The sequence below is a fragment of the Bos indicus genome, chromosome 1 (assembly GCF_029378745.1).
Source record: "Bos indicus isolate NIAB-ARS_2022 breed Sahiwal x Tharparkar chromosome 1, NIAB-ARS_B.indTharparkar_mat_pri_1.0, whole genome shotgun sequence".
Taxonomy (NCBI): domain Eukaryota; kingdom Metazoa; phylum Chordata; class Mammalia; order Artiodactyla; family Bovidae; genus Bos; species Bos indicus.
The window spans coordinates 69,650,341-69,678,038 of record NC_091760.1 but is presented as its reverse complement, the minus strand read 5'-3'; the positions used below and the strand labels follow the sequence as shown (position 1 = coordinate 69,678,038).

General features: G+C 43.0%; 1 protein-coding gene across 27 annotated transcripts in view; it reads right to left on the bottom strand.

The window, feature by feature from the left end:
- The window catches only part of KALRN (kalirin RhoGEF kinase), a 689,644-nt gene that overhangs the window by 63,746 nt on the left and 598,200 nt on the right, over positions 1-27,698 (bottom strand). For 19 of the 27 annotated variants that reach the window (XM_070800327.1, XM_070800563.1, XM_070800411.1 and 16 more), the window contains 4 exons: positions 17,994-18,277; positions 16,478-16,582; positions 13,079-13,174; positions 3,458-3,588 (listed from right to left, as the gene is read on the bottom strand). In XM_070800327.1, coding sequence (XP_070656428.1) covers positions 3,458-3,588; positions 13,079-13,174; positions 16,478-16,582; positions 17,994-18,277 — 616 coding nt within the window. The remainder of the gene's footprint in view (positions 1-3,457; positions 3,589-13,078; positions 13,175-16,477; positions 16,583-17,993; positions 18,278-27,698) is intronic. The other 8 variants (XM_070800373.1, XM_070800276.1, XM_070801171.1 and 5 more) reach the window with 3 other exon arrangements.

Sequence of the window (27,698 nt, the reverse complement as noted above, 5' to 3'; positions counted from 1 at the left end):
GGGGAGGAGGCAAGGGAAACACACACTTCTTTATCAGTGTGCCCAGCACTTCCAACCAGCTCCCTCTCTCTGATACACACAATTACGTGTTTCAGGCCACAGGAAGGAACTGGCAAGGCCAAATAAAAGCATTTAAATATACTGGAGCACAGACTGAGTTACCGCTTAGAAGAAAGTGGTAAAAAGAAAAACCACAGGAAAGTTAGAGTGGGAATTTGGGGCTGGAAGGGCTCTCTGGGGAGGAAGTCCGGCTCTCCGCCTCTGGATGGTATTTCTGTCCTGCTGACATTGAAGGGTATCCTAGCTTTCCAGCCTCTAGGAAAGGGGACTGGACTAGGTGCTGCTAGTGGACCTAGCATCTCCTCCCTCAAAGGGCTGATGAAACACTTGAAGAGATGGACACATAGAAAGACATCTGAAAGGGACATAAAAGATTTACGCTGCCTGCAACTCAAGGCAGTGCACAGTCAATTGCCAAATAAATTGAACTGATAATAAAACAATTTTTTCATGTTCAGTTCTTCTGATTAAAAGTTATTTATCATTTATTAATTATTATTTTTTATTTATTATTTATTTATTAGTGGGCTTCCTTTATAGCTCAGTTGGTAGAGAATCCACCTACAATGCAGGAGACCCAGTTCAATTCCTGGGTTGGGAAGATCCACTGGAGAAGGGATAGACTATCCACTTCAGTATTCTTGGGCTTCCCTGGTGGCTCAACTGGTAAAGAATCCGCCTGCAATGCAGGAGACCTGGTTTTGATCCCTGGGTTGGGAAGATCCCCTGGAAAAGGGAAAGGCTATCCACTCCAGTATTCTGGCCTGGAGTATTCTCCAGGACTATACAGTCCATGGGGTTGCAAAGAGTAATACAAAGTAAATGTTATTTTCTGGTCCAACTAACTACTTCCAGATACAGGTAAGATCCACATCTGACCCTCTATCCTTCACAGTAGTAGGGAATGGCTGGTTTTCCATAGAAAATCTCTTAGAGCCTCTGCATTGGCTGTTCCCTGTGCCGAGAATACTTTTCCGCAACGGTTCAACCTCCTTCTGGTCTTCATGCAGAACACTTCAGTCAGAACCATTTAAAGCTGCAGCATGGCCCCATCCATACTCCTGATCGCCCTTACTACTTTTTTTTTCCAGCTTCTAACATACTACATGATGTATTTTAAATTTTATTGTATGATTTCTCACATTAAAATGTGAACTTGCCACGAGAGCATGGACTTTTCTTTTGTTGTTATTGTTTGTTTTATTCACTGATATATGCCAAGCAGTTGGTACAACAGATATTCAACAAACATCTGTTGGATAAATGAGTGGCTAAAACTTGAAGACAATTACATCCATTCTTGACTTTTTTCTTCTCCTGGACAGATAACTGTCTGTTTTCATCTTTTTTCCATGGAGCTCCCATTTAATACTCTGAGGTCTTACTGGATTGAGTCTCAGTTCTCTATTCCCCTCAGCCTCCAGCCTCATGTGGGGTTTACAATTAAACACCTACACATCATCTCTTTCACTGTGGCCATAAATTATAGCAGAATAAGGGCAATATACAGCAAAAGGAATGAGTCATTCTAACAGCTGGCTTTTTGGGACAGCACGGGATGTGGAGAGATACAGAGCTAAGCGAGGGAGAGAGGGGGAAGAAGCAACAAACTTTTGCCTCTCGGATCGAAATTAGACAAAGTCACGTCTGGAAGCAAGACAATGACTGGAAGCTTAAATGACTGTTTACAGGCTCTTACGTAGAGATAGGCTTTGCCAAGGAGCACCTGTCATCTCAAAGGTCACCACCCTGATATAAGCGTTCATCTTCCTGATGAAAGTTTTGCTTTGGCTTGACAAGACTGGAACCTCAGCTTCGACCCTGCCTCATCTATGTAAAAACAACCTGGAAAGCTAAGAGAATTAGCTTTGTCCAAATCCTAAGAAATTTCCCTTTGGGGATGGTATTTCTTTACCTCTATTCTATTCTTGGGGTTCCCCTGAGCACCATAAAGTTAAGGTGGTAAATACAGAACCAGAGTGCTTACATGCCCCCTGCTCATTTCCCCTAGGTGACAGCCCTGCCCTGGCTATGATGTTTCCTAGGAAATAGTCACAAATGGTCATTTGCCTATTTCCCGGCAACAGGAGGGACCGGCCTCATTTATTTTTGCTCATCGTCAGGTCTACAACCAGGGTCAAGGAGTTATGAGTTTGAGGGATTAGGAACAGGGAGGGGCCTTTCCCAATCTCTTGGCCTGTTCTCACTGTGCTCACCATCACTCCCATGTCAGGCTACGTGCAGACTCATCAGCAGCTCTGCTGCCAACACTCAGTCAAACCCTGAACAAGAAAACTGAAGTTTCAGAGGGACTGTGGTTTTACATTAATGGTGTCGCCATCCTCTTGATCAAACCAAGGAACAGAAGAGTGCCTTCACATCAGGGAGGATAACCCAAACCTTACACAACACCTGGGTCCTTGTGAAATGGACTGCAGTGTGAACTGTATTTACCCCTAAACGTTCAAATAGCAAAGAGTTTCTCTTGGAACTCAGACCACAGTGAAATAAGTCAGACAGAGAAAGACAAATACTGTATGATATTACTTATGTGTGGAATCCAAAAAAGTAAAACAAACTATGAACATAGCAAAAAGGAAACAGACTCACAGATATACAGGACAAACTGGTTACCAGTGGGGAGAAGGAAGTGGGCAGGGGCAAGATAGGAGTAGAGGAGTAAGAAGTTGAAACTATTTTAGAAACTAGGAGTGAGAACTATAAAATAAACAAGCAAGGGTATACTGTACAGCACAAGGAAATATGCCAGCATTTTATAATAACTATAAATGGAATATAACCTGTAAAGTTGTGTGAATCACTATGCTATAAACCTGTAACTTAAGTAGTATTGCACATCAGCTATAATTCAATTTTTAAAAATTTTTTAAAATAACCAAAGAAGAAATATTACTATATAAAAATGTTTTTTAAATAGACAAAACCTTTGAGAAGCGGTGGAGCTAGACCTTAGCCCGGTAGCCCAACAGCTCCCTTTTCCTATATGTTACTTTCCTACATCTGGGGAAGCGTTTCCTCAGATAAAATTCCATCAGACTTTCTACCAAGGATTCTTTGATATGGGGTCATAGAAATGGTCCCAAACTTTCCTAATCTTTGTTTTCTTTTTATCATCACGTTTTAAATTTCTAACAGACCTTGGTTATAACCACACTTTGTCAGTAACATTTCAGCTGAAAATCCTTACAATCAGATCCAAACATCTCCTTATTGATCAACACCACACTGTATAGACCGATGGTCACCTTTACTTAGAATGAATGATATCAATGGAAACAGTGCGGGGAATCCCTAATTCTCCCTAAACTTCCCAGGACCCCTGACCCTTGCCCACTGCACACATGCGCAGGAGGCTGGAGTCTGGGGAAGTACTTACATCCTGCCTCTCAGGGCCTTGGCTTTCTGTTCTTCTTCCAGATTTCTGGGAGGTGTGGGTGGGGTCATGCCTTCATTCAGGCAGCCTGTGGGGTCTTTCAAGCTCCCTCGGTAAGAGCCTCCTTCCAGACTCTAAAAAGAGAAGAATAAACAACCCTAAAGAAGCGCACGTGATAGAGCAGTCCGGAAGTCCTCGCGTCCCCCCAGCCTGGCCACAGCCATCTTGGCAGATCGGTAACCAAGGCTGTCCGCCCTGAACCTCAGGGAAGTACCAGGAGGCCAGACTCCCATCTTCCTGCAGCAGGGCACCCAGAGCTGCCGCCTTCTCAGGCAATCAGGATGTGCTTGGCGTCAGGGGCTGCCAATTTCCCAGACATAATGCACACTGTCAAAGTGACTGATCTCTGGGTAAGAGCTCCAGAGGTAAAGCTAATTACTGCAATTCTACAAACAAGCAGCAAGGAAAGAAAGTCAGTTGTAGGACCACCGGGTGCAAGTTAACAAGGGGAGGGTGGTGATGGGAGAATCCATTCAGTAAAATCATGTTTGTTAAATCAGCTACAATTTTCTTTGAAGAGACTAATGAGATGCAGACAAGAAGAGGTAAACTGATTTAGCATTTTCTAAACACATCTTTGCTAAGGTTATTTACCAAGGGCTTTCTTTCATTTATTAATCCCTTTAATCTCTTTTAATTAAGGTGCTGAGAAATGAGTTAAAGAGCTTAATAAATATGTTACTCTAGAAAGAGCTAAGGGTAAAGGATTCTAATCCCAGATCTGCCAGTCCCTGGACAATCTTAAGACAGCTAAAATCATTCCAAATTGATTTCTTCTCAATTTCCAAATTGGGTTTCTCCTTTTTTAACAGATTTTTAAGGAACAGTCAGAGACAGTAGGCGCATAACCCCTTGAAAAATTTAAAATGCTCTAAAACAGTGAGCTTCCCCCACTACCCCCATGGAGGGAACTAACCAGGATGCTAAAAAAAAATGGGGTCAATCTTAACATTTTTATAAGCACTGTAGGAAAAACAGCACAGAATGACATGTCATTTCATTGTGCAAACTGGCAGAAACCATGTGGATAAACAGTAAGCTGGAGACCAAGGTTATGGTGGGCAACTGTAAAACAAATACGAGAGCATAATCCAGACTGTCCACACAAAACGACTGTCTAGGACAGCCACTTTGTAGGAAAGGAAAGGCTTTACTTTAGCAGTCTTTGAAAGATCAAGAAGTGCCCCTACAGGCAATAGGAACAAAAGGCTTCAGCGTCGTCTTAAACAACCTGCACCTGGAGTGTCTATCGTGACCTGGCTTAGCTGCAGTATTTCAGCACAGGCTGAACAGAGGTAGGAAAAGTCCAGGTAAATGAAACAGAAAGTGAATGAGGTGGCATTATACAAGAACAGGTGGGGGATATCAGAATTGGAGGCTAAAACACTTAAAGCTGAGAAGAGATGTCAACCTTTTTTCCCTCTATTTCACCCTTAAATCAAGAACCTGTGGCACAGCCTAACATGAATTTGTTATTAACACTAGAACTCAGCATTAAGAGGACAGGGTCTTCAAACTTGAGAGACAGAATTTCTTTTAACTTGACATGAAGGTATTTCACAGAACAAGGCTAAATATGTAGAAAGGTCAAGAAAAGTTTAGCTAAATGTGCAGATTCAGGATCTGTAACCAGTGATTAAGGAAATGAGTATCTGGTGCTGAGGCTTGACAAGCCACCAGACAGACATGCTTTCCAGTGACATGTGACATGTCCCCTGGTGCCATCACCAGAGACAGGCTCCCCAGGCAGATGAACCCAGTTGGTGATTGATCTGATTACACGCCTTTTACTTCCCCTCCCCTTGCCCACATTGTTTCATTTCAGCCTTTGTTCTGTAGCTTGTTGGCTGGCAGGATGCTGGCTGCAAGGCCTGGGAAATACGCTTACATCTCTGCTACAAGGGTCTCCCATGGACCATCCATCTTGGCGTGGTCCACTCTCAACTCTTGTTCAGAATGAAGGACATCTGAGGAGTCCAAAGTGTCACACAGGGAAATATGTTCTGTCTCTTCGTGCTTGACCTGTTATATGAGCAAAGAGCCAGGTTATCTCCGGGCAAGGACTCTCAGGCATGGAGTTGAGGAAGGCAGAGGCAGTGAGAGTGGGAGAAGAGAGAAATTTAGGGTTTGGCTCAAGTGTGTGCTGTTTCGATCTCTGGGTTGGAAAAATTCCCCGGAGAAGGAAATGGCAACCCACTCCAGTATTCTTGCTCGGAGAATCCCATGGACAGAGGAGCTTGGTGGGCTACAGTCCACGGGGTTGCAAAGAGTCGGACACGACTTAGCAACTAAAACAACAAGAGCATGCTGGGTCATCTGTCTCAAATAATGGCATTGGCTAGAAATACCGTAACTAATGCAAGAGTGATTCCCTCTGAGGATCTGGCTACCTGTGCTCGAGTTGGGATATGGGGTCCCAGCCAAGGACTATTGTAGGTGATCTTCAATTGTGTGTCTGTGCTGCTCCTTGGGGGATACGCGAAGTGATGGCTGGTTGATGAGTAGTGGACTGTGCAGCCACAGCGGGGACTTCTGCCCTGTCTTGGGCTCAGGACCACAATAGTCTCAACAAAGGAAAAGGTGTGCCAAGGAGGAAGCAACGAATGCTGCAAACGGGTGTTCTTATTGTTGGTGCCAGGTCAGGGAATAGAAATGCAAATACAATTCAAAAAAGTGGATTAAGAATGAAGGAAGACTATTGCCACAATGGAAATGAACACATTTCCTGTCAGCTTGATCTTGGACCACATATCCATAAAAAGCCCTTCCCTCAGGACTCCTATAAGCACCCTTTACATACCCTCTGAACAGTATTTATCACAGTGTTGTGACTGATTTGTTTATACTTAAGCAAATATTTATTGTACTTCTACTATGTGCTGAATATTTGCAAAGTGCTAGAGAAATGAAGACAGATAACATACGATTCCCTGCCCACCAAAATCTAAGCTACAATGGGCATTCTTCTAGATAGGAGGGTACCATGGGGAAGATGAGAAAAAAGAGCAGGCAGCTTTAAAGTGGGGTAGGGAAGGAAGGGAACGGCTCAGTGGAAGAGGCAACGCTTGAACTGAGTAACAAGAAATAGAAAAGATTTCACTGGATACACCAATGGGAGGATGATCCAGGCAGGAGGAGCACAGCGAGTAAAGGACCGACTTGAGACACCGCCTGGGGCAGCCCGGGGAGGCGAAAGCCACCTGGTGTAGGGAGGACAGTCTGTAAAGGGGGGAGAAGGGGAATTAGCAAGTAACTGTGTGTTATGTGAGTTGGGGGGAGTAAGAACTAGGGAAAGGAGAAATAGGAAGTGAAATGGACAACCCTGGAGAAGGATGCAGAGATCAGATTACAAGAAGTCTTATGTGTAGAAAAAATCCAAACCCCTATGCTGAACACCTGAAATTAATACAAGACTGTAAATCAACTATACTTCAATTTTAAAAAAGAGTACCAACTTCCATGACCAATGAGAGGAGAATTTTATGCAGGGAAGTAATGTGATTGGATTAAGTTTAAGAAAGATTTGTCTTAATACTAAGAGCTCTTCACGACTTGGGAAAATGTATCTGATGTCAGTAAAGGAAAACAGGACTTACGATTTATATACTCTTATGATTAACTACATTATTTTTTAAATATCTGAATTTCAACACTATGTTTAGATGATGATATTATGAGATATAATTGTGCTTAAAATCTTGTCGTTTTTCCAATTTTTCTTGAATGAGCATATAATGCTTTTGTTAATCAGAAAAGAACTATTAAAAGTTTTTTTAAAAGGAAAAATGAAAGAAAAGTAAGATTCCCCCCATCAGGCATGCAAAGAGACGTCAGACTGAAATTAAGGAGGAAATGATTGCAACTGCCCAGGTGGGAGAGGATTTCTGAGCATCAACCCCAGACTGTGAGCTCCATTAAGGAAGGTTCTATGCTGGCAAGACGGGCACAGAGTAGGACTCCAAGAATTTACTGAATGAAACTCTTGGGTAGAGGTCAAAGTTCATCTGAAAAAACAACAGTCAAGGGTGCTGATCCAGCATCACCCACCACAACCAACCTTTTAGCTGTCCTACCCTTTTATACAAATAAGTATGAAATATCTTGACAAAAAATATTACGATCTTAGTCACTCCCAGGCAAATTGGGGGCAGGGGTAGGGAAGCCATTTTAAAGTAGAAAAACTGAAGTCTGGATTTTCCAGGCAAATGACATTACACATTTGAGACTTCAGATTAAATTTTTTTGGTGGAAATCTAAACTATTCTATTTTAACAAGCTCAGGAATCTTTTCCACAGAAGGATGCCAGAGGAACTCAGTTCTTGAAAGCACACATTTTCACAATGGATATGATGAGGCCATTATTTCCTCCCATCTGGACTGTTAACTCTACTGTACCTTTGACAAAGCAAGCTGATTTATCTAAAGGAGAGCAAAGCATACACACAAATGCAGCCTGGACCTAGCTACGTTCTGTGACCCACAGACTGACCTAGGGAGGTGAATACTATCAAAGTAGAAGAACCAGAGGGAACGAAGTCTTGCTGAAGCAGATAGGGCCAATTCTCAGGGTGTCAGGCCACCAGGTAGACCAAACAAGAGCTCAATCCTGGCCAGCCTCCTCCCTAAAGATGGAGGATTTTCAGTCAAGGGCCCAGCAGTGCCACCATGAGCCCAGTGAACTACTGTGACGTGCCACCTGGGGACAGGAGTTCAGTGGGGAGGCTTTCCTTCTTGAGGCCTAGTCCCTGGTGGGTCAGACGGTAAAGAATCTGCCTGTAATGCGGGAGTCCCAGGTTCTATCCCTGGGTGGGGAAGATCCCCTGGAGAAGGAAATGGCAACCCACTTCAGTATTCTTGCCTGGGAAACCCTATGGACAGAGAAGTCTGGTGGGGTACAGTGCATGGCGTAGCAAACAGTCAGACACGACTGAGTGACTAACACTTCACTCTTTCATCTAAGGTAGGTGGTAGAATCCTGGGCTGTTTACAAATACAGTAGATTCCCACAAAGCCAGGAAGCCCTTGCTCCTCAAACTTGAGGCATGCTAAGTCGCTTCACTATGGACTGCAGTGTTAGTCCCCGAGTTGTGTCCGACTCTTTGCAACCCCCTGCCAGGTTCCTCTGTCCATGGGGTTCTCCAGGCAAGAATACTGGAGTGGGTTGCCGTGCCCTCCTTCAGCAGATGTTCCCAACCCAGGAATCAAGCCTGAGTCTCCTGCACTGCAGGTGGATTCTTTATTGTCTGAGCCGCCAGGGAAGACCTTCAAATTTGAGGAATAAAACCAAATCACATAGACTGCTAAGCTACTACCCTGTATGCAACATTCACCCAACCACAGATCTACTAACTGACAAATACTGTGTCCCTGTGTTCCGGGTGAAGATAAAGCATGACTGACTCCCTTTCCCTGCCCTTCACAATGCAAATAAGGTGGTTAAGAGCTAACATTTGTGGGATGCTCACCTAATCAGTTTACAAAACACATTCATACCTTACTCAGCCCTCAGTGTAACTCTCTTGAGATTAGATTCGGGTAGACAGAATCATCACTGTTGATAGGCAAGATAAAAGAGAGGCCTCCAAGTAGACTAAATAACTTGCCCAAAGCTACACAATAAGTAGCAGAGGCAAGATTAACATTATGTCTTCTGATTCCTTATGTACTTAGTAGCACCACAGCCAGTCCCTACATCTAGGAAAAACTTTATAAAAATCACACAGAAAAACAAGAGAGTCCTTAGTCCTGGCTTAAAGACCATACCTTAATACAAAACCCAGAAAAAGTATTTGAGCTCTCTTTGGGGGAAGATGTGTGGGCATGCTCTCCTGATAAACAAAATCACTGATTAAAGACCAAACTGGGGAGGTGAGACCTCAGGAGCATCCATTAATGTCCAGAGGGACTCACCAAAGGAGTTTTCAGGGTTTTATCTGCACTGCAGGTGAGTGGAACCTCTGTCCTAGCTCCCTAATGGCACCTCTCCAGCAGCAGAGATCACAACTTCTGGAGGCTGTAGCCCCGAATGTCATAGACATGTGACCATAACATACCACGGGCAGCTTTCAGACCCAGGGACATGAGGGATCTCATGGCTTTTGGGTGGACCTTGGGGCCAAATGATTTCTAACTACAGCATCTAGTACCATCTCTTGAGCAACCCAAAAAGAACGCAGAAAGAATCTAAGCCCTGGATGTAAAAGTCCAAGCATGCCAGATGCTCCTGTAGTATTTCCAGTTCTGTACATTTGGAAGGACCTTATTAGTTCTCCTTATACTGAATGAATTTCCACTCACAGGTTCTGCCCTCTGGAGCAGCCAAGAGTGAGACCAGTTCTTTCCCACAGCAGCACTCAATTACTAAACGACAGCTCTCATGTGCCTTTTCTCTCCTAACTTCTCCCCATACTTAACCTTCTGCAACTCTACTTCAAATGACACGCACTGCATGGTATTGGTACTTCCTCCAGGGCCCTTCCACTGAGTTCAAGAACATTTTAGAATGCTGCATTCAGAACCTGAGACATGACTCACACACAGCTCATGACAGGTGTGGTCTGAGGAGCTTTGAGTACAATGGGGCCATTACGCCCCTGGATCTGTACGCTGTACTTTCATTAACCCAGTCTATGACCACGCTGGTTATTTTGGCAGCTGACATACTATTGTACTTACAGTCAAATAAAAACTCCAGAACTTTTTTTTTTATAGGCTCTAGATCTTATCCTCCTCTAAGATAGGCAGCCATGAGCAACAGGCATACCAGTGTTGGAGGTGAAGATGCAACTCCATATTCTCAAATAGGGCTGAAGAAACAACCACCTACAGTGCTCCGTTGCTACCCCATGGTGGGTACATAGGATAGGAAGAAAGAGACAAGTAGAGGAATGAGAAAGGATGGAATTTTGGTTAGAAGATTCTGAGAAATCAAACCACTGCTCTTGCCTTCCTTTTCGTGACACAGGCTTGGTTTTATATGTTTGGTCAAAGAAATTGCTGTAATTCTGGGTTTACTGCAGGTCCCCAAGAAGTAGCTATTGGTAGAAGAAGAAGTTAAAGTCCTTATTATGGTAAAGTCACCACTGAAAGGCCATTCATTCAACTGCCATTTTTAGACAGTTTGTTATAGGGCTGAACAACTCTAGCATTATCCTACACTTCCCTCTACTCTGGGACATTTGCTCTAATGGGACTTCTCAATATTTGTACTCACAGGGAAAACATGTGACCCATGGACCACACAAACTAGAGGCCTGTCAAGGCTCATGACAGTAGCAGAAGGTGAACAGGATCAGTAAGAAAATGGTAATCCAAAATGTGAAAAATACAGACTTTGGAAACAAGTGTTTACTGATATAAGTATAAAAGACTAGGATGCACTAACACAAGGAGGAGGAAATAATGTCCCAAATGACTAATAATCTAGCTGTGGAGGTAAGCTGCAAATGAAAAGATGAAGATATTTTAACAAGTAACTTAAAGGGATTATTAAGAGCTGTCCCAGGGAGCATGTGGTTTGCACAGAAACTGTTCTGGGACTTCTTCTGCAAGAAGAAACCTGGCCTGCGCTGGCCAGGGAGGCCCTTGTGGAGAGATGAGATTTGAGTGGGACCTTGAGGGGCTGCTATACTTTAGATAAGCAAAAATAGGGAGAACATTCCAGAGCAGTCGGGGTGGTATGAACAGAAACTTGGGAGGAGGAAGCCAAATGCATGTTTAGGGACAGTGAAGAAAACAATTTGGTTGGAGCCAAGTTCATTGACCAGAATAACACATGATGTTGGAAAGGGAAGTTGGAGAACAGGCCACAAGACATTAGACTATTGGGTAAGTTTGGGCTTCATCTGTGGGCCAGGGATTTCCAAACTTTGATTATATACTTCAATTAGTGAACACGATTATAGTCATGCACTCCCAAAACAAGTAACTTATTTATAAATTATGTTTCTGTACTCCTGTATTACCTTTAAGTACATAATAAAACATACACAAAACCATTTTAAAAGGATGAGTTAAAGAGATTCTAATATTTTCTTTCAGTACCTCAAAAAACCATCCTGTATACCTGGAGGCACCCCCACATTAGAGACCACTGCCATGAGGGGAGAGGGAGGCAGGGAGCCCTCACCAAGTAGGGAGACAATGTGGTGGGGGGGGGTGGCTGGTGAGGGTGGGAGGCAGATGATGGGGAGGAGGATTAAGAAGGCTTCTCTGGGCATGAGGTCAGGCCCATGCTCAGGTGGTAGAAGAGAAAATGCAAAAAAAGGGGCAAAAGAGAAAAGGCAAAAAGAGGGATGATTTTTTAAGGAAAAAAAATTTAATGGTTATTTGGAGAATGAAGAGGGTCTATGGATTAGTGTAGAGAGGAGAGGAAGTGAGGAGTGGTCAGGAAGACGGGCTTTGAGAAGTCAGTGCCGTGCCCATGAGAGCTCTCAGCTCCCCTTGGCTCCCTGCCCCCACCACAGCATTGACAGAGATGGCAGGAACAGGGACAACCTTCAGCAGTTTGATACTAGCACTAAAAACACCAGCTAATCTTTTTTTTTTAATTAGTAAGGAAAATTAGAAAGAAAAGAAGGTACTATATGTTAAATTTCAATGGTCCTCTATAAGCTGGGGTATTTGAAAAGGGAGTTACTATAATCAAAATTATATTCAGGCAGCTTTTCCTAGAGAGCATCCATCCTTTTCCAAGTGGAGAAGGGTTTAAACGGTGCTGATTGACAGGACTGCTCCACAGAAGTTTGGCAGAAGCACAGACATTTATCCTAATGAGAGCTGTAGGAAAAACCAAATGAATGATGTGAATAGGAGCAAAGGAAAGAAAGATGCTTCAAGTTGTCATCCTGTAGTGATACACTCAAAGGTAAAGATATGGGAGGAGAGGAATAGCCCTATTCAAATGAGTTATCCAAAAAGGGGCTCTTTCAGTGGCATTATGCCAAAACCCTGAGCTCAGACTCATAACCCTTCCCTCTAATGGTCTGTTTAGTCTATGAGACAGTCACAAGCTAGACCAGTTTTCAGTGGTGTACATTCATGATGGGATAAGCACCATCTCCCTTAATTTCTTGTGATGAGGTGTCCACATACTTTTGCCCACTCCCCTTTATCATCAGCAACCTCCTCTTATAAGACTTTGTAAGCTAGAAGACTCTGACATCCCCAGATAAAATTACCCAGTGCTTTCCAAGACCCAATCCATGTTCTGTGTCTCAGGAGCAAAGTTAGTTTCAGGGCTACCCAGACACACACCAGTTATCAGTCGGATGCCACTTCCCTACAGGCCAGTGGACCAGACTTACAGAAGGCTACTTTGTCCTTGATACTTTTCACCTTTCATCAATGTCACAATCCCAAAAGGACCTGTTAATTGCCCAGGCTCATTCTCAAAAACAGCCAAAAGGACTTTGAGGTGCAGTTTTTAAGAAATCATCACTGGCTGGAAACAATCCTACAGGAGGAATGAAGACAGGTGCAAAGGAGAACACAGCAAACAGAAGTCAGGCCTGGGAGCCGCATGGAGGTGAAACATGCAGAACTGCCTCCAGGACCCCACTTACCAGCTTGCTTTTGACCAACTGTTCTATCGCACTGACAAGGTCTGCAGCAGTAGGTACTTCGGTGGAAGCCTGCCGGGCTGCTAGCAAAGAGGAGGACTGCAAGACATTGAGCAGCAAGGGAAAAGCAGATTAGCGAGGAATGAGGAATAGCAATTAGGAAGAAACTCAGCAAGTACAAAGCTCAAAGCAGGCAAGGGAAGCAAAGCTCTATGTTTAGAGGGAAGAGATGACACAGGGAGATAGGGGTAGAGCAGGAGTGGGGCAGGCCTGCCGGACCCCTCGTCAGGAGCTCTGGCCAGCAGCGAAGCAGGGCCAGATGAGGCTCTGTTTAGGCAGGCCTCCAGAGGAGCTGCAGGGAGGGTCACTGAGTTCCCAAGAGGCCAACAGGGAAGGGCTGCGCCCACTGACAGCAACAGGGGAGGGGGCAGACAGGACTTTGGTCACTACAGGGCTGCCCACTGCTATTCCAGGAAATGAGGGGTCAATAAACCTAGCCTCAAGTGTGTCCAAACAGAAACTGTCCTTGCTTTGCTGAGATTTAGATCTTTAGTACAGACAGTCACTTTGTGTCAAGCAGAAATGCTAGGGGCAGGGCACTTGGGAGACCAGAAACTGCCTCCCTCTCCTCTCTCTCTCTCTCTCTCTCTCTCACACACACACACACACATACTCTCTCTCCTCCACAAACACAACTGTCTCTGGAAAGGCCCAGGACTGCGTTAGCAGGCCTTGTGCCTCTCATGCTGGGGCACACACGGACGACCCTGTTCACAGTGAAAGGAGGCTCAAGCCAGGGCCTTCCTCCTCCCTTCACATTAGCAATGAGGACTGGGCCATGGGACTGTTGGTCAACGTCCCTGCTCCCCAAGGGACAGTGCTTTTGCTTTTGCTTTCTTCCTTTTCCTACTGGAGAAGAAACTGGGAGAGAAATGGTTAACCCTACATGCATGTGTAAACTTTAACCCACCCCGCACTTCCAAGAAGAGGGCAACGGTGTTCACAGGGCCCAGGACAAACGGGCATAGCGACTGTGGGAGTAGAAAGTTGAACTCCCCAGCTGGGCTCTGGATTCAAGCTTGTTCCTTAAGTTAGGGGGAAGAGTTTCAAAAGGGAAATTTTTTGTTGTCTCATCTAAGACTGACTTGAGGTTTTTGCTTCTGAGATGGGGTAATAATATCAAATGAATGTAATTAAGGGAGCAACACTCTTTTTCCTTTCCTGGAAAGCAGGAAAACAGCTTACTATTCTTTGGAAATCCAAGTTAGCTACTTCTCAATCTAGTAATCCTACCCCCCTGGGAACTGATTCCAAGGAAGGAAGTCAAAAGAAAAAATGCTGTATGTACCAAGTGATCTGCAGCAGTATTACCAAGAGCAGCAAAAATTAGAAACAACCCAGGATATCCCCAAACAGGTTGGTCAAGCGAATTATGATACATAAGTGTAATACTCCTCAACTATTAAAATTACAGTTATGAAAGTAAAATTAATAAGATTTTAGGAAATATTAAACATTGTTTATATTTAATTTTATAGGTATTAAAAATATAAAACACCGAACACATCATATGCCTATTTAGAATTATAAAAATAAAACATATATGCATATGAACAAATAGAAGGAAACAAGGAGAATTAAAGAACTGCATAATTCTAGAATGAGTGAATTTTTTAAAACTCCTTTTATACTGATTTAAAACTTATTTTAATAATTCCAATTCCATTTGCTAGAAAATTCTGAAGCTCGTCCCACTCCCAAATATTCCAGGAAAACAGAAGTTCAGAAATAAAAAACAGGACTGAGGAGGTTCACTTGTCTTAAAAGGGGCTAATGCCATCTGTTGTAATCCTGTGTCTGGGGTGAGGCTGCATTCACAGTTAAAGATTATCCAGAAACAACACAACATCCTTTCCCCAAAACAAACCGTGTTTGACGGATTTCGAGGGGGAGGGTTCATGATCCTTCCTTGTAAGTTGGCACCTCCATGTGGAGGGCAGTGTGGGATGGTAGATATGTGACCTGAGCGCCCTGCTCCCCACACACATTCTCACTGCTTCTAGAACCTTTCACAATAGGCCTCTGGGAACATAGCAGGTTAGTTTTCATTCCCATCTCAAGGCAAAGGTATTTCTGCCTCTAGGAATCCAGGATGGGTATCATGCCATGCTTCCTCTTCTCTTCCCAACAGTCCAGGGTCAGAGCATCACCTTAGGAGGGGCTGTAACTGTGTGCTTCTCATGGGTGAGTCACCGAGGGGGGCAGTACTCACACTGCAGTCACTGGCCTGTCTGTGGAAAATGTCCCTCTAGCTTAGCACTGAGGAAGAGTGCAAGTAACGTCTGGGGACAACTGATCCAAACGCAAAGCAGAGAGAATGCGAGTAAGATCTGGGATCTCACCAGGAACTCTGAAGCAACTGTACCCAGTACTTCCTGAATTGTATCCTGGGTGGCACTGTGAAGGTCAGCTCCCTGCCCATGCAACTTGGGCCCACCACCTCTGAGGGGGCTGCTGAATGCGGGACAGAGCACAAGAGAGCCAGGGAGACCCTGGGGGGATGGCTAACCACCACCAACAGTACCATAAAACAACACTGAAGTCACCACCTCTGCCTCCAGTCCTCTAGGACAGAAATGCTGAGAGAAGCAAGAGAAACGCGATGAAGTGAGAAGACTTCAGTGGTAAGGAAGGGTGGTGACAGATTACACTACGAAAGGAGGGACCTGCCTGAGCCCCAGCAAGGTACTGGGAAGCAAATCCAGCCTGAGCTCTGCTCCAGAACAGCTGGGATGATCAGCTGTGCTCAGAGACACAGGGACACACACATTCCCAACGCCAGCGAGCCTCTGCATGCCACTGAGCCAGGGGGTTTTGCAAACCAAAGAACTGGGGCAACCTGGCATATTGGGTTTGTCCATCTATGGCAAAACCTCCCCTTAGCAGCATCTCCATCCCTCACGCTGTCTGCACCACGCTTGACTGGAAGTTACTGTGATTTGGAGTTTAGAGTTAAGGATGAGAAAAACCATCAGCTAAAACATTGGTTGAACGGTTATGTACAACAGAACGATCACTACCTAGAGCCATCTCAGCTTCCTCTTTGAGACAAGTAGTTTCTTTCGGGATCTGCTGTTTCCGAAGAGAGAGACATTATCCTTCATCAGCAGGACCTGGTACTAGGCAGATTCTCACTTTGAGAATTCTCCCTTTGAGAACCCACCCCTACACTGCCCAGATTGAAGTTAGTCCCCATAACCCAATACAGACGGAATCTGCATCATCTGGGAGTCATGAGGCATAAGAGACAACAAGGGAGAGAGAGCATTACTACCCTCACCACACACACTAAACAAAATCACATTTCACACATGGCTCTTTCAAGTGTGAAAAAGATCCTACCATTTCGTCCTGCGTGGGGTCGTTGTCAAAGATCTTCATAGGCGGGGGGAGGGGTGTGTGTGACTCTTCATCTGCCTCATCTTCACCCCAACCTTTCTTGCTCTTCTAGAACAAAAGAGCAGCATTAGTCACTGTTTCCTACACTTAGAGATGTCAGTTGGTTCAGGACTTGGGATTTCTTAAAAAACAACATATGATACCCTCCTCTCTCAACACACTCCTATTTTTCCCTGTGTGGAATGGGCACCCTTGTTTATCTCAAAGGACAGTGAGGACCAAATGGGGAAAACACACACACACACATGAAAGACATCTACTTTACTGGTTAGCCAGGAAAAGAAAGGCTGAGACAGTGGTCAGAGAGAAACCAGCATTTTAAGTTTATGAACAATGATTAAACCACAGTCTAAATGTCACCAGGCTCTACTGTCATTCTCAGAGGAAGAAAAAGCAGATAGCATAAAACTACAAAAACAGTCTGGTTTCATATCAAGAAGAATTTCTTAGCCATGTCAATGACTAGAGTAGGTTAGTTTGCCAGGTAAAAGAGTTATCTCATTCTGTAACCAAATACCCTGTATGTTTTGACCACAGAATCCCAGCTTTGGAAGGGATATAAGAGATCATTGGCCAGTCTGACCATCAGGTCAACATGGGTCTCTCTGACTGTTATGTGAGGTCATATGCTCTCCCAGACCTTTCCAATATGGATGTCCATTTGTTTTCATGAAGGCCCATTTCTAGTTGAGCTTTATTAAAGGCTGAAACCTTGCCAACTGTAAACCTTCACCTGTTAAGTGTAATACTCCCCTCTGGAGCAACCAGGAGTTGTATACTCCCTTTCATATATGGCTCTGCTCAACATACTGGAAAACAGTCATAATCTCAAAAGACAGTCCTCTTGTTTTCCAAGTGAAATGACCTCCATTCTTTTATTCTTATTCTAAACAGGCCTAGCAGGAACTTGCCTGGAAGTCCAGCGGCTAAGACTCCATGCTCCCAACGTAGGGGGCCAGCATTCAGTCCATGCTCAAGGAACTAGATCCCACGTGCCACAACTAAGCGTCCATGGGTCACAACTAAAGACCTTGCCTGCGGCAACTAAGGCCCTAAGCAACCAACCAAACATTGTAAAAATCAGTAAATAGAAGTCCTAGCAGGTTTTATGTAGTCCTTAGTAGAGACTGGGGACTTGGTGACCACTGGCTCCCTGTGGGCCTAGACCGCCACATCCAGAGGGTGGGTGGAGGAGGAAGAGGGATAGACGGGGAGTTTGGGGTTGGCAGATGCAAACTATCACAGTTAGAATGGATAAACAACAAGGTCCTACTGTATAGTCAGGGAACTACATTCAAACTAGGGATCTGGAAAATAGCTAGGCCCAACAAGACCAACTATGGGGAGTTAGAATCCGGCTAGTTCACAAACCTTGGTGAAGGACACCTCTTGAGGCTCCAGGAATGAGGCATGTCAGAAGCCCCTCCTGATGGAAGGCTCCGAGGCCTCGTGTAATTACCTCATCAGCGCTGTCTCCCTGAGGGGTCGTCTCATCCCCAGGCTTGGGAGATCCCAGGTCAAAGCTCTTCCGACCATCTCGTACTTTCTTCTGCTTCTTGATGTTTCCATCTGCTTTCCCACTGTTAAGCCGGCGCACGGGACTCGTCAGCCACTTCTTCAGGGTGTTGGTGGAACGCTTGGGCCCAGGGGAGCTGTGGATGGAGTTCAGGGATGGTTGGGCCTGCAGGTTGGCCACCGACTCGGACTTGCCTCCGTTTTCACTTGAGGAATGAGAGTACGCATCTGAGGAGGAAGAACAGATAGCCATAGCTGTGTCAGGACACTTCAGGTAGGCTGCCAGCCTGGGAATAAGAGAGCTCGGCCTCAGGAAGCAGGGCACAAGGCCGAATGTCAAGGCCAGCTGCAGATCCTGGTCAAGGGAACCCCCTTATTATCAGATGGTAATAGCTAACACTCAATCCACAGGTGCTGTGGATACAGTAGTAGTAGAAAACAAAGACCCCTACTGCTGCTGCTGCTGCTAAGTCGCTTCAGTCGTGTCCGACTCTGCGACCCCATAGACGGCAGCCCACCAGGCTCCCCCGTCCCTGGGATTCTCCAGGCAAGAATACTGGAGTGGGTTGCCATTTCCTCCTGCAATGCATGAAAATGAAAGTGAAGTCGCTCAGTCGTGTCTGACCCTCAGCAACCCCATGGACTGCAGCCTTCCAGGCTCCTCCGTCCATGGGATTTTCCAGGCAAGAATACTGGAGTGGGTTGCCATTGCCTGTTCCGACAGACCTTTGCCTTCATGGAAAAAAAAATCAAGCCTCTAAGTGAGATTCATCAACTGATACCAATGTCATAAAGCACTGATGAGTATTCTAAAGTTGTATAAGACAGATTTTATTTTCAAACCCCTTATTTAGTTACATACACAGAGAGAGACAGAGAGACAGAGAGAACGAGAAAGACAAGAGCCAAAGAGCAAGACAGGACACGCAAAATAAAGATAAATGCACAAAGCACTATATGATTAATTGCCAAAGGGCTGGCATGGACTCTAGACGATAAAGAAACAGAGTTCAGAGGAGGGTCAGATCAGTGTAGGCAGCAAGACTGGTCTGAAAAGCTTTAATGGAAAAGATGTGTCTGAATAGAAGAGAAGGAATTCCAAAAGGGGGAGATGGCAGGAACAAAAGCACAGAAGCAGGAAAATGGAAAAATAAGTTAGCACAGCCCTTAAATAGATCCTTTAAATGAAATACAGATTAACAGAAGGAAAACTGGACAGAAAGAAGAGTGAAAACATTTAATAATAAACTAGAGGAGTATGAATTTTATTATGAGACTCTACTGGGAAATGGGGTGATAGAAAGGGCTTTTGTCTTTTAATTAATTTGGTAACTACATGTAACATAGCCCTGGGAAGAAGACTGAATCCAGAAGGCCACACTACGACACAGCGAGGACAAAAGAAGGAATGTGAGGCATTTCAAAGCAAGATGTGATAGGGCTAGTATCTGGATGACACACCAAAGGTGAGCAGTCTCTTTTGTGCTGCTGCTTCTCAATGGCGAAAGGTCTTGGGAGAACACCTGACCAGTTTCACCTCACCCCTGATGGGTCCTCTTACCCTGGTACCAGTTTACATGCTGGTATTTAAACAGAGTATTGCTGTGACTTTTCATACCCAGTTGTCTCAAAGACCAAATCATCTTTTCCTATAATGACTTTATCTGAGACCCAGACTAGAGGTCTAACCTGGCCTTGGAGGCCCTACAGCCTAGACCTGCCCAATACATTCAGTATAAAGCCTTAAAGTGAATCAATGTTTTTGCCAATAGAGAGCTGCCTCCAGCTGTTATACTGGTGGATCTCATAGGCACCAAGCTCAGGCTGTTGACCCTGTGGGAACTTCCTTAGCTATGGTCAGAGTTCTGTGCATACTCTGGAAAACAACGGCAGAATATCTGCATGTAGAAGCATTAAAAATTGAGCTCCTAAAGCCCCTTGGTATGAAGGAACACTCAGAGGGCTGCTCAGCTCAGGGACTATGTGGGGATCGACTGGCCTGCTTGACGTCTCTTTAAGGACAAAGTTGTAATCTTATCTCAAGAGAATTCTGTGTTGGCTGTGGTCTTGGTTGTGTTGACATTATTTCTCAAGTGTTTGGTATGGACCAAACTCTTGTTCTCAGAAGCCTGGGTGATAAACATCTCAGAAGCACTGGTAGTGGGCCTCTTATCTTTCTGTCGATAAGCTGCAGAGGCTTTCCATTCACCATACCCATGTGATACCACAAAGTTCTATTAAATCCAAGCCTTCAAAACTTAGATATCAGCATATGTTATGTCAGCAGAGCTAGAGGCCCAGCTACATTAACTGTGCCTGGTACTACTACGCAGACAGATGACTGAATACATTTTCTGTTCCATGGCAAACCATAGGCTGGCTTTGAGATTTAAGAATGCAAATTTTGACTGACCATTCTTCTTGTCTCTCTGTCATCTGGTTCTGCTTTGGTGCATTCTGCACAGATTAGTGGCAAGTGGACAGATTACAAAGTACAAATAAAAATCAAGAGTATTCTCACTTTTGTTTCAAGTTTATTCTGTGAAAAACAATTAGGGCCATTCAACCACAGCCCACATAAAAGAGAATTCAAGAATTGGAAGCAACCTCTAATTTGTCATTTACAGTTAGGGTCCTGTATTGAGGCAGGGCTGCCTCTAAATCACTTTGAATGCGAAAGAATATGACATCATTTAGTCTCAAATTTATACTTAGTTTATTGCTACTTCAAAGAATAATTGGCACGTGATGCTCATCCTGTCTTTGAAAAATGGATGCAATGAGCTGTTTGAAAATTTATTCTAGTACCTTTCCAGGCACAACAGTTAACTGACTGATTTGTAACAACTACAACAGTAATACTGTTATTTCATCAAATCTCCCCAAGCTGAGATAGGTACTATTTAGTAGGATTGTCATTTTAGGAAATAGAGTGTTCCAAGAAACCAAGGGTCAGTGTTGGTAAGTGGCAGAGAAGCAAAATTTATACCTAGATCTGACTCCACTACACATATATTTAATCTTAGTCCAACATTTGTGTTTATACCATGTATTCTTTTAGCCTCTATAATTATTGTAAAAAGGACCATCACATTGCTAGTCTATGCAACATTAATATAATATAAATATACATTTATATATAATTTATATGTTACAACATTTCAATGATGAAAACAATCTCAGTCTCACTAATTTTACAGATAAGGCAAGGAAAGCTTGTATTGCAAGGAAAGCTTGTATTTGGGAACTCCATGGTCATAGATCAGTTAGTCATAAAGCTAGGACCAGAATCCAGGCACCTCTACATCTCTCCAGGGTTCTGAACTAAGGCTTCATCTTTAGCCTTGAGGCATTAAAAACTGCCTCATAAGGTTGGTATCTGGCTTTAAGTCACTGAGAAGACAGGTAATGTGCAGGTAATAAAGTTCCTTGGTATGTCCATCCTTTCTAGATCAGGAAAAAAAATATTCTGAGGTTGATTTTACTATGAGATATTTTTAAGACAGAGAAAAATATATAGAAAAAAATTAACATTCAGGTACCTACCACCTAGGTAGGTAGACAATTTTTTTTTGCCATATTTTCTTGTTTTAAATCTTTCTTTTAATTGAACTATAATTGATTTACAAAGTTATGTTGGTTTTAGGTGTATAGCAAAGTGATTGTTATACATATGTGTGTGTACATATATACATATTTTTTCAGATTCTTCACTATTATAGGTTATTATAAGATGTTGAATATAGTTACCTGTGCTATACAGTAAATCCTTGTTTATCGAATTTATATACAGTAGTGAGTGAAAGTCGCTCAGTCATGTCCAATTCTTTGTGACCCGTGGACTGTACACTCCATGGTATTCTCCAGGCCAGAATGCTGGAGTGGGTAGCCTTTCCCTTTTCCAGGGGAATCTTCCCAATCAGGGATCGAACCCAGGTCTCCTGCATTGCAGGCGGATTCTTTACCAACTGAGACACAAGGGAAGCCCATGTAGCCCATATAGAGTAGTGTGTATATGTTAACCCCAAAGTCCTAATTTATCCTCCCCCCTCTTTCCCCTTTGGTAATCATAAACTTGTTTTCTATGTCTGGAGTCAGTTTCCATTTTGTAAATAAGTTCATTTATATCATTTAAGACTTCATATGTAAGTGATACACTATGGTATTTGGACTTCACTTAAAATGATAATCTCAAGGTCTATCCATGTTGCTGCAATGGCATTATGTCATTCTTTTTTATGGATTAGTAATATTCCATTATATGTATAATATGTGTGTGTGTATATATATATATACATACACACACTACATCTTCCTTATTGATTCATTTGTTGATGGACATTTAGGTTGCTCCCATGTCTTAGCTATTAAAAATAGTGCTGCTATAAACATTGGGGAGCAGGTATCTTTTCAAATGAGACTTTTCCTTGGATATCTGCCTAGGAATGAGATCACTGGATCATATGATAATTCTATTTTTAGTTTTTAAGGAATCTCCATATTGTTCTCCATAGGAGCTGCACCAATGCGTATTTCCAACAACAGTGTAGAGGGTTCCTTCTTCTCCACATCTTCTCTAGCACATGTGATTTCTAGACTCTTTGATGATCGCCATTCTGATCAGTGTGAAGTGATACCTCATTGTAGTTTTAATCTGCATTTCTCAAATAATTAGCAATATTGAACACCTCTTCATGTGGCTGGCTGTGGGCCATCTGTATGTCTTTGGAGAAGTGTCTATTTAGGTCTTCTGGCCATTTTTTGATTGGGTTGTTTGCTGTTTTTTTTAATATTAAGCTGTATGAGCTGTTTGTATATTTTGGAGATTAATCCCTTGTTGCTAGCATTGTTCATAAGTATTTTCTCCCAACTCATAGTTGTCTCTTCTGTTTATGGTTTCCTTTGTTGTGCCAAAGCTTTTAAGTTTAATTAGGTTCCATTTGTTTATTTTTGCTTCTGTTTCTGTTACTCTAGGGTAGAGAGACAAAAAAATATTGCTGTGATTTATGTCAAAGAGTAGTGTGCACCTACATCTTCCTCTAGGAGTTTTACAGTACTGTATTTGGTCTTATGCTTAGGTCTTTCATTCATTTTGAGTTTATTTTTGTATCTAGATAATGTTCTAATTTAATTCCCTAGCCACCTCTCTAAACTGCCCAATTTCTTCCTTAGTATCTAAGAAAAGTAGACATGATGCATGGTCACAGAACACATTCCAAAGCTTCACCGATGACTAGAGAATTCTTGACACCAACATTCATCTCTTAATGATATTTTGTTCAAGCAGATTAAAAAAGAAAACTTCTTTCAGTATAAGTGGCATAATTTCCCTGCCTTGATTATATGATTCAAGAATAATCTACTGGTGCCTACCTAATGGATGGCAACAGAGAGATGGCAGCACTGGACAGACATTCAGGCCTCTGTTTCTTCATCCATAAAATGGTCAGATTAGACACAGTGCATTCAAAGTCTTGCCCTACCACTGGGCCAATTACTTGATCTCTGTCTATCTCAGTTTTCTCATCAGTAAATGAAGATAACATTAGTATCAACCCTATAGGGCTGTTATTAGGATTAAGGAATAAATATTTGTGAAGTGCTTATAACAAATGTTATACTTCCACTGGAAGTACCATCTAAGTTACATAAAAAGTAATAAAACCATAACTATCTCCCCTAGTTCCATGTCTGTGATTCTACTCTGTATCTTCCTTCACTACATCTGTATGTTCTTCTAAAGGCTAGACTAGATAACGTAAGGCCATTTTTAACCTCAAAGTGCTATGCTTCATGAAAACAAAGAAAAACTTAGGGTTACCAGTTGCTATTCTGTGCTATTCTCCCTTCCAACATAGAATAACTTACAATCAATGCCTAAAATCTCACTGGAGTATAAGGAGTCACATCCTTGGGCTACCAGGTCATTGCTGTCCACCCTCCCACGATTAAGAAGTTTAAGCAGTACAGGTTACTCCCTGGAGATGACACATGCCTCTTTACCTACAGGGTATCCCTAGGAACAGGAGCTTCTGATGGGCTTGATGACCAGGCAACTGAATGGCTGTGAATATTTAGTTCAGTCGCTCAGTCGTGTCCAACTCTCTGCAACCCCATGAATTGTAGCACGCCAGGCCTCCCTGTCCATCACCAACTCCCAGAGTTCACCCAAACTCACGTCCATTGAGTCAGTGATGCCATCCAGCCATCTCATCCTCTGTCGTCCCCTTCTCCTCTTGCCCCCAGTCCCTCCCAGCATCAGTCGTTTCCAATGAGTCAACTCTTCGCGTGAGGTGGCCAAAGTATTGGAGCTTCAGCCTCAGCATCAGTGCTTCCAAAGAACACCCAGAACTCATCTCCCTTAGAATGGACTGGTTGGATCTCTGGAAGACTCTGGACTCTCAAGAGTCTTCTCCAACACCACAGTTCAAAAGCATCAATTCTTCGGTGCTCAGCCTTCTTCACAGTCCAACTCTCACATCCATATATGACCACTGGAAAAACCATAGCCTTGACCAGACGGACCTTTGTTGGCAAAGTAATGTCTCTGCTTTTGAATATGCTATCTATGTTGGTCATAACTTTCCTTCCAAGGAGTAAGCATCTTCATGGCTGCAATCACCATCTGCAGTGATTTTGGAGCCCAGAAAAATAAAGTCTGACACTGTTTCCACTGTTTCCCCATCTATTTCCCAAGAAGTGATGGGACCAGATGCCATGATCTTAGTTTTCTGAATGTTGAGCTTTAAGCCAACTTTTTCACTCTCCTCTTTCACGTTCATCAAGAGGTTTTTTAGTTCCTCTTCACTTTTTGCCATAAGGGTGGTGTCATCTGCATATCTGAGGTGATTGATATCAATCTTGATTCCAGCTTGTGCTTCTTCCAGCCTGGCGTTTCTCATGATGTACTCTGCATATAAGTTAAATAAGCAGGGTGACAATATACAGCCTTGATGTACTCCTTTTCCTATTTGAAACCAGTCTGTTGTTTCATGGCCAGTTCTAACTGTTGCTTCCTGACCTGCATACAGGTTTCTCAAGAGGCAGGTCAGGTTGTCTGGTATTCCCATCTCTTTCAGAATTTTCCACAGTTTATTGTGATCCACACAGTCAAAGGCTTTGGCATAGTCAATAAAGCAGAAATAGATGCTTTTCTGGAATTCTCTTGCTTTTTCGATGATCCGGCGGATGTTGGCCATTTGATCTCTGGTTCCTCTGCCTTTTCTACAACCAGCTTGAACATGGTTCAGGTATTGCTGAAGCCTGGCTTGGAGAATTTTGAGCATTACTTTACTAGCATGTGAGATGAGTGCAATTGTGTGGTAGTTTGAACATTCTTTGGCATTGCCTTTCTTTGGGATTGGAATGAAAACTGACCTTTTCCAGTCCTGTGACCACTGCTGAGTTTTCCAAATTTGCTGGCATATTGAGTGCAGCACTTTCACAGCATCATCTTTCAGGATTTGAAATAGCTCAACTGGAATTCCATCACTTCCACTAGCTTTGTTTGTAGTGATGCTTTCTAAGGCCCACTTGACTTCACATTCCAGGATGTCTGGTTCTAGGTGAGTGATCACACCATTGTGATTATCTGGGTCGTGAAGATCTTTTTTGTATAGTTCTTCTGTGTATTCTTGCCACCTCTTCTTAATATCTTCTGCTTCTATTAGGTCCATACCATTTCTGTCCTTTATTGAGCCCATCTTTGCATGAAATGTTCCCTTGCTGTGAATATTAGGGTCTCAGATAACATCATGGGGTTGGAATAAACATATCAACATTATTGGTCTAAGCCTTGAGAGAAAGGTTCCATAATTTTAGGTATTCAAGAATCATGTTTCTAAGCACCACAGGAGATGAGAGCTGTCTGCTTGACATAAAGATGAAAATTGGAATAAAGCCCATGAGAGTTTACATACTTGAACACATCCTAGTAAGTCCACTGTTTATGCTGTATATTCTTTTAGTTGCGTAACCTTTCATTATTAACCAAAATATAAGATATTTGTATACAACAGGGGTAGTGACTGAATATACTAGAAATTTTGTTCATTTATAAATTAAATTTTCTTCCTGAAATGTTTTGCCTCATATTTATTTCACTTTTAATGTTACACCTAAAAAAGAAAAGCTTCTACTTTCTTTTTGCTCTAGTGTAAATTTTGCAAAACTATTCCTAAAGAATACATTGTGTACAAGTCACCAAAGAATGCAAATTTAGGATACAGCTGCATCCACAGATCTGTCATCTGCCAGTTTTCTAATCACAAAATACAGGTTCAGCTTTCTTTTCACTGATCTCAAAGTGGGTTGAAAGTGAAGGACCACAACTCCTAGACAAAAAGAAGGCAGTTCTATTAGTTTTGTGTGTTTAGTAGTCCCACAGACCAGGAATGGTGTCCTCAGAAGGGCTGGGCTGGGATCCCAGAGTACACACATGCACAGATGGCACCCAAGGTTTTGGGGGTTACGAGTGCCCAGATGCATAACTCACTAAGCTGGCCCACCATTTTATACATTGACTCCACGGGCACAACTCAAGAAGGAAAGCTCATTTCATCCAGTCTTCTGCAGTTCAGTGACGGTATTCAATCACATCCCAAAGGCAGATGTGATTCGTAATACATAGACACAGTATGTAATTCATACACTGTATTATGTAATTGCTAAAAGATTTGGGGTTTAGCTGTTCTTTATTAGTCATACCTCATCACCCACCCTCTAGATGGACAATAGGTCTATAAAATTCTTGCTGGTATTCATCATAATATTGTTTTGGAAGTTTTGACTCCAGTAGCTGAAATCAGAAGAAATCACAAAGATTTCTATAATCATTAGATATTTATAAAAAAGTCCTTTAAACACCTGTTATTGTGTTTTGCTTCAGCTCCAATGATACAAGAATAACTGTAAACTCATTCTTATTGCTCTCAATGTCCTAAGTTATATGTAATGTGAATGCATTCAAATACATCTGCCTATAGAGATTATCTATGCCCAAACATTTGTTTTCTTTGGCTTTCTATAAATAATTTACTTAATATAAAAATCAGAAGTATCACACCCTTTTTTTTTCACACTGGAAATTGCACATCTAGAGAAGGTTGTATGATGGGAAGGAAGGTCAAGAAGGCAATTCTCTGGGTAATAAACCCACAAGTTCAATTGTTTATAAGCATGGAGAGCACAAAACCTACAGTATTAGTGTATCCTTCATGATACAACAGAAGGGCCCTGGCAGGTCTTTTCGCAGAATGTTTAGCAAAAATGGTCTCCTGGTTGCACTTGCCAATGAGGTCCTGAAGCAAGGCACCCCCAGTTCCTGGCATGGTTGACTTCCCTGAAAACCACTTGGTTGCCTGTCTTGGTGTCTGGGCCACTTGGTAGCAAAGGAAAGCTGCTACGGTGACAGCAACAGGACATGTGGGAGAATCAGCCTGGTCCAAAAACTAGGAAACTTGTTGCCCTTGCGATTGCTCCTACCACAACCTTAGACTAAAGCTGGCAAACAGCCTGGCTCAGGATATTCCCTCCCTCACCTCTTAGCCTGATTCAAGTCCCAAATGCATAGTGCAAACCCTGTTTCCTGCTTATTAAGTCATAGCTTTTACACACTTAGTTCAGGAATTTCTTCTCCAGTAAGTCCCTT